This window comes from Lactuca saligna, chromosome 4 (genome assembly GCF_052625555.1).
Source record: "Lactuca saligna cultivar CGN05327 chromosome 4, ASM5262555v1, whole genome shotgun sequence".
NCBI classification, from domain to species: Eukaryota; Viridiplantae; Streptophyta; class Magnoliopsida; order Asterales; family Asteraceae; genus Lactuca; species Lactuca saligna.
The window spans coordinates 101,443,308-101,450,639 of NC_136420.1; the positions used below are offsets into that span (position 1 = coordinate 101,443,308).

A 7,332-nucleotide genomic window follows, 5' to 3' on the forward strand; every position below is an offset into this window, starting at 1 on the left:
AGAAGAAGGTTGTTGTAGTCGGCTTAAGTTTTAATAACTCTTCTTGTACATGTATGTATGAACGTCTGCACAATCATGGCTTCCCATATCAAAGAACCATTATCTTCAAGACCATGGACGTAATCCTCAAAATGCAAAGCCCAGACTTCATGGTCTTGAGGGAAGAGTATAAGGATCCTGGTAGGGATCTGATGTTTCTTGAAAGATTAAAAGAAAGAGTATGTGGATCTTCAGGTTGCATGTTGTCGATTCACTTAAAACCTGTAAAGAATCAGATGTGTAAACTATAAAAAAGTTTTAGGACGTAATAAAGATCAAGATCTGACGTCAACAATCGATTAAAATGATCAAGAAGGCTAGAACAGATCCTATAAAAGCGGAAAAATGCTAATAACACTGCAACAGAAGAGTTGTGTATGATTTAGACAATCTCATTCTATGATACCAATTGTTAGAATAAAAATAGTGTAGATCGATCGAATCTAAACAGACATATGAATCAAGACAAGAACACAGTGATCGAATATGTGTTGAATGATTAAAAGTCACTGCCTTAGAAGAGCTTGACAAAAAACTTCTACTGTAAAGGCAGTTTAGGGTTAACTACAATCAATACTAATCAATGTGCATGCTTGCACTATATATAGTCTAACCCTAGCACATTAATATCGGGTAGACAGGCCCAACCCGTTTACAAAAGATCGATTAAACAATACGATATAATTATTGATACAACATTAAATAACCCAACAAAGATTTTAGGGTTTTTTGGGTTGAAAATCGATTCCTACAGGGGGTTAAAGGAGGACTGGGGAGATGACAGGAGAGGCAGAGGCTGAATGTAGAGTGATGTTGGTGGTCGAGGACCGTAGAGAACACCTAGATATTCAGGTGTTGAGGAAGTGGCGACGTCTTGGATTCTGCAAAATACAAATCAGGAGTCGGTGATCGGAGAATAATGTGTTGGCTACCCTCTTCGTGTAGGCCATCGGTGGTCTCAGGTAGTGGCCGACAGTGTCACTCATAAAGTAGAAAGCATCATTTGAATCCCAAAAATTGAACTCCAAATTATAGTAGAACAAGTAGCACGATAACAAAAGCTTTCAGGCTTCAATTGATAGATGATGGTAGTACGATGGTACGGTGGTGGTGTAAGTGATGATTGAAAACGGTAAAATAAATTTACCGCATGCGGTGTTCATAAGAACATTGTGCTTTTATTATTATTATTATTATTATTATTATTATTATTATTATTATTATTATTATTATTATTATATATATATATATATATATATATATATATATATATATATATATATATATATATATATATATATATATATATATATATATATATATATAATGGGAAGATATATTTGCACCAAATTAGTTGCAGTTGTGGGCTTGCGAACTTTAGCTAAAAGGAAGTCCAATATAAGAAAATATAACAACCCAAAGTCCAAGATTGTGACTCATTTTAGCCCAAAATTGTAGTCAGCGTATGTGTCTTGATTGATCTCACGTGACCAAGTTATTTTCTAAGCACATTTAAAACAGGGAGCATAACATATAGTAGCCAATTAACCATTAGTCAGAGGTTTAAACCTGATAAAGAAACTTGTTATTTCATAGTTTTTACGTCTTTATGTTTTCTTGCCTATCATAAAATTCCTTTCATGCATTTTAGCACTAATCACATGATATATACACGACTACACATATACATTGAGCTCAATGATAAATGTATATAGTTTTATACAAAATAATTTTCAAGATTTTATTTCGGTTCTTAGTCGTTTATAGATAAGTGCTCGAGTCTGTTTCCATAGCTTGTGTGCTTCGGAATCATCATTAGCAAGTGCAGAGCAACGACTCTCATTACAATCTGCAAAGTATCTCCCACTCACCCCTTCCATTTTCGCGCTTAGAGCAACATAACACGTAGTTGATGCTGCTTGCGATGTTGACTTCAACAACTTGGAAGCAACAAAGAACATAGAATCTGAAAACGTCAAGGGAGTTCTTATAGTTGTGATGCCATTATTATAACATGAATGCAATTTGTAGGGTATTTTTTATGTAGTTTGGAGACATATAATATACCCGTGATAATGCCTTTATGATCCCTGATGATTCCAGTCTTCACGATCCCTGGATGCACAGAATTGATAGTTATGTTTGCGTCTATCGCCTGCCATTAAAAATCGACAACCCGACTTAGATAACCATCAACCTTTTACATTATTATATATCAAGGTTTGTAACTTGTAATTAACTTACACATTATTTAACTTTGTATATATAGTACATGCATGAGCATGTGTGTGCATACCTTCATTTGTGTTGCGAGCTCATTAGCATGCATTATGTTGGCCAACTTCGATTGAGCATAAGCTCGAGTTGCATTATAACTAATATCCAAAACAACATGTATTTATAATTAGTCCAAGCGTAATTAAGGTACATCTGAATAAATTAAGAGGTTCCATTTTTATCTAACACATACTGCTTTGGTTGGAGCATTCGGTTGAAATCGAAATGGTCCTTTTTCACCCAACTATGAATCACAGAAGAAACATTCACTATTCTTCCTTCGACTCCTGTTTGTTTTGCTGTATCTATCATCTTCTCTAACAATAGCTCCGTAAGTAGAAAATGACCTATTGGAAAGTAAAAGGAATAAGTAATAATATTCACAGTGATAATTGATGCGACATGAGTTGACCTTCTCATCTCCATTTTCCCCAGTCAACTTTCACTTTTACAAAAGAAGATTTGTATGTTGATTTATTTTGTCATAAAAATCATTCAAGCAAATAAATTTGGTTTGTATCAAGAAAAAAATGACATATCAAAAAAGCATTTTAACTCATTTTGGGCCACATGTTTAAAAGTTTTGGTAGTGTGTTATTATTTTGTATGGTAAAATAAATTTTATTGTTCTCAATTAAAAGTGTCCCATGTTCTATATGCAAAAAGAATATAAAATATAAAAATCATGTCGATGTTACATCTGTATTTTAGTATTTCAAACAATCTTTATGCCATTTAGACAGGAAATTTGCTAATAGACCCTAAAATTACCTAAAATTGAAATAAAAGGGTACGTAAGTAGTTTAAATTCTAAAGATACCCCAAATAAATATTTTTTTCCTTCTTTATTTTAAAATTTTAATTTTTAAAAATACCTAATGTTTACATTTTGATATTTAATATTTTTTAATTAACTCATGTAATATATGAGTTTAACACCTAGTATTTTAATATTATCTTAATATAAACCAAAATTAATATGCTAATTATTTTTAGAAGAAAAAGATAAATATTGCTGTTTTTTATTTTTTTTCTACAAATAACTATCGATTTTGTAACAATCAACTGCCAAAAATAGGAATTGTATCATGTTTATTAAAAAGGAAATTTATAAAAGGTATTGAAACAAGATAATGAAATCAAGAAATTACCCAAGTAATTTGTAGCAAATGTCATCTCAAATTTGTCCTCTGAGAACTCCAACTTCTGAGAAAATTTGCCTGCGTTATTTCTAAAAATAGAATTATATTCATTATTAGTCACATGGATATATACGCAAAAAATAAAAGTTCAAATATTGTTTATTCGAACAAAAATGGATGCTAAATGAAAATAAAACCTTACATGAGAATATTAAGAGGTATTTCTAGTGACAAAAATTCAGAACAAAATTTTTTAATGGAAGCAAATGAACTGAGATCAATCTCCAAGACTATGATGTCAGCTTTCGGGTGCTCCTTTTGTATATTTTCTTTCACTCTCGCCGCCTTCCTTAAATCTCTCGCCGGCATCACAATCTTCACCCCTCTCTTTGCTAATACTCTCGCTGTCTCTGCTCCGATTCCAGATGTAGCGCCTATAAATTCCAAAAATAATTAAAATAAATAATATTGTAGTTCATGTTACAAAAATGATATTTTGCTTTTATAATAGTAATATATTTTATTTTTATTTTAATAAGACAAAGTTATTACCATTGGTTTAACCATCAAATTATAATATAGTTTAAATATATAAAATTATTATCAATAATTAATTCTGAAACATAGTACTTACTACATAAAGTTATATTACAAAACATAAAATAAGTTGTTCCCACATAAGTTGCTATAGAAATTAGAAACACAAGTTACTGTCAAGAAAGAGAAATATCAAATATGTAAGCAGAGAATTAACCATTCTGAAAAGGGTAAAATGATTGTAATTGTCATGGGGGATTATCTGGAAAGCAGTGATATTGTGTAAACCAATGAGACAAGGTCTTCATGAAAGACAAAACCATTTTGCTCAACATGGAAAAGGGACCCGCTTTTATTAGCTTTTTTTTTTTTTTAATTATTTTAATAAGCTCTAAATTTTTGACCACTTATTTTTTTATTGCCTTAATCAAATTTAGTGTTTTTTTTTTTTTTTTTTTTGGATTTAAAATCTAGCACATCCTAAATATTAATAGTGGTTTGCGATTACTTCAGACAGATTGACATGGGTTGTTTATATTGTACGGTTTATGATATTATTTTTAGTTTTTTCTTCATCTAAATCCTATAATGGTTAATAAGACGTTATGACATCAAAAGGCTTGCATCTGGATCAAAATCAATGCCTCTCAATATTTGTAACTATTAACCATATGTAAACTTGAAATATTGGTTTTGAAAGTCCTGCAAAAATAAAATTAACTCTCCGTATATATTATATAAAACAATTTGAAATTTATTTTTATTTTTTTTAAAAGACAGGAGATAAAAATGTAGTATACTTAATATGCCATCACCATGCATAAGTTGAGTGACAGAATATGTGATCTAAGAATTATCTCACAAACCATTAACCTCACCTCCTTCGATCCTCATGATTCCCTCAAACCCTACCACATTCTTGTCTATGATTGAAAGAGTATTTCTCTATCAAATATTGATCAATTGTCATATATATTTAGATTTCGATATAAATATATACTACTATATGAATTTCAAAATTACAAGTGAACACAAAAACTAACATACAAAATTCGAATCATGTTAAGATTACTTTGAATGGTATAGCGAGAAAATATCAAGGAAGATTTACATTGTTTCACATACATAAATATGTTTTTTTCTGAATGACGAAAAAAGGATTTGGAAGATGCAAGCAACCATGAACCGAACAAAGCAACTACAATGAAAGCATGTCAGTCGAAAAAAGTTGTAAAATCTACACAAGGTTAGCAGTGTGGGTTTCACAGCTTTTCGGCTTATATGTTTTTCTTGTATTATTAGGTTTGCTTCTAGTTCTTTTACAGTATTTCTTTATAAAATTTCGACTCTAAAAGAATATGCAATCTTGATTCGAATCCTGATCCTAAATATTACCAATGAATCATCAGGAGAGTCGATAAAAAAAATCACCAATCCAAGAGGATTTTGAAGTAAAGAAATGAGAAAAAAATTACCAGTGACAATAGCAGTGAGATGAGGAGGAAGGGAAGAACAATCTTGAGTAACTTGATCAGCAGTTGACTTTGATCCATATCCGCTTTGACCTGCAATCCCAGCTAAGTACCTCATGGTTCCCTTCATGTTTGGCGTACACCTTATCACAACCTTCCACGCCAAAGTTATAACACCAAATAAACACAAACAAATATATATGGGGAGGTTCAACATTCTCCTACTCCATGGTCCACCATAAGCTGGTAGTCTTGCACAATAAGATTTGTTCAGAGGAGAATAAGGAAGTCAAATATTTGACTCGTGTGTCTATTGCTTGGATGAGTTATTTAAAAGTGAAGCAAGTGATTAATCGTGGAAAAACATGAGTAATAATGTTGGTTTTCTTTCTACTAGGTAATTATTGTTGTCCTCTACACTCATTACAGATATTATTTTCCATCTAATATATATGTGTAATATATGTGGATACTCATGTAAAATTTGAACCAATGTCATTTAAATTGTATTTTGAAACATATATATTTGGATGGGATTATGGATTAAATTAGGATTTAGGTTGACATTGAAATCCTACTTTGATGTGTCCATGTTTTGTCATTTTGAACTTTTGGTACATCTAAGACCCTAATTTTTTATATTTTTTTTAATAATTGAACTGAATACACCATATCAAATGTTATAGGAGGTTTTGTGCCAACTAGGCATCCATGGGACGTCAAACGTGGCATTATTTTTATTTTAACTTTCTTTTGTAATTAAAAAAAATTATTATTATTTATTTATTTATTTAAATTATGAACACCCTTAAAAAGTCAAAGAGAAACTTACACAAAAACCGTCTACCAATGTCCACCATTACTACGATAGTAACCCTAATCAGTGTTGTAAAACTCGACGAGTTGGCCGATTACTCCTCCGAGTACTCGCTACACGGCCCCATACCGAGAAGAGTTATAAAATCTCGAGTACTCCCAGATCGTCCTGTTACTGAACTGAGTAGTGTTGCAAACCCGGTCTACTCGGTAATTAATATTTATAATATACTTAATAATTTATTATTTAACACACACAAATGTGATTATTACTACATATATATTTTAAATTTTCAGTAATTATTCACGAAGTGAGACCATTATGAGTTTTTTCAGTTTTTGTGTATTCACATGTACCTGATTTTGTTATATATTTCAATCAACTTAAGATTTTAACTTATGAGTTTAACATATATAAGTTCCCTAAAAATATTTCTACATGAACTACTGAATCCGAGTACTCCTGAGTACTTGCTACTCGGTAGTCGACCGAACAGGTACCGAGTAATGAGTTCTACAACCATGACCCTAATATACCCTAGATCTAACAATTCAAACGACACCTCTCAGTAGACCGAAATAGGGTTTTGGACTTTAAGCAGTTAATAGTCATGCAAAGTCATAAAGTTCGAAACTTTATGACTTAGGACATCATTTTGGGCTTGGATCTGCGTTTTGGATGGAAGGGTTTAATGGGATAAGGTTTAATGGAGTTTTGGGACTGGGTTGTGTACGCTACACGTAGATAGTCAGCACCTCGCTTTTTAGTCAACATCAAAGTACGTTGGGTGTAATCTCTTGGTACGGAGGGCGTACTCCGCTGCGAAGGGATATTCACTTTTAGGACCTTGACCGTTGACCTTGACTTTGACCAGGATTGACCAAGTTTGACTTAAGAGTATTTTCAGTATTTCGAGCTATAGTTAAGCCTTGGTCTCTATCTGTTGAATAGATAACCTGTAGAGCCGGTTGTTAGAGCAGAGATTCATTCAGATTGTTTTCAAGCTGAGAGGTGAGTTTTCCTCACTGTACTTTCGGGTCAAAGGCAC

The 7,332-nt window shown here is 31.9% G+C and overlaps 1 protein-coding gene across 1 annotated transcript; it reads right to left on the reverse strand.

The window, feature by feature from the left end:
• Positions 1-1,601: 1,601 nt before the first annotated feature.
• On the reverse strand, positions 1,602-5,769 carry LOC145042500 (NAD(P)-binding Rossmann-fold superfamily protein). The gene is made up of 7 exons (XM_078990942.1): positions 5,471-5,769; positions 3,661-3,892; positions 3,468-3,547; positions 2,510-2,663; positions 2,336-2,414; positions 2,107-2,194; positions 1,602-2,005 (listed from the first exon to the last, which is right to left on the reverse strand). The coding sequence occupies exons 1-7, from the start codon at positions 5,682-5,684 to the stop codon at positions 1,773-1,775; spliced, it is 1,080 nt and encodes a 359-aa protein (XP_078847068.1). The 5' UTR covers positions 5,685-5,769; the 3' UTR covers positions 1,602-1,772.
• Positions 5,770-7,332: the final 1,563 nt, after the last annotated feature.

Coding starts and splice junctions, on each gene's coding strand:
- LOC145042500 (XM_078990942.1), bottom strand. CDS start 5,684: ATGTTGAACCTCCCCATATATATTTGTTTGTGTTTATTTGGTGTTATA. Junction 3,548..3,660: donor ATACCTCTTAATATTCTCAT/GTAAGGTTTTAT, acceptor TTCTATTTTTAG/AAATAACGCAGGCAAATTTT. Junction 2,415..2,509: donor CGAATGCTCCAACCAAAGCA/GTATGTGTTAGA, acceptor TTTGGATATTAG/TTATAATGCAACTCGAGCTT.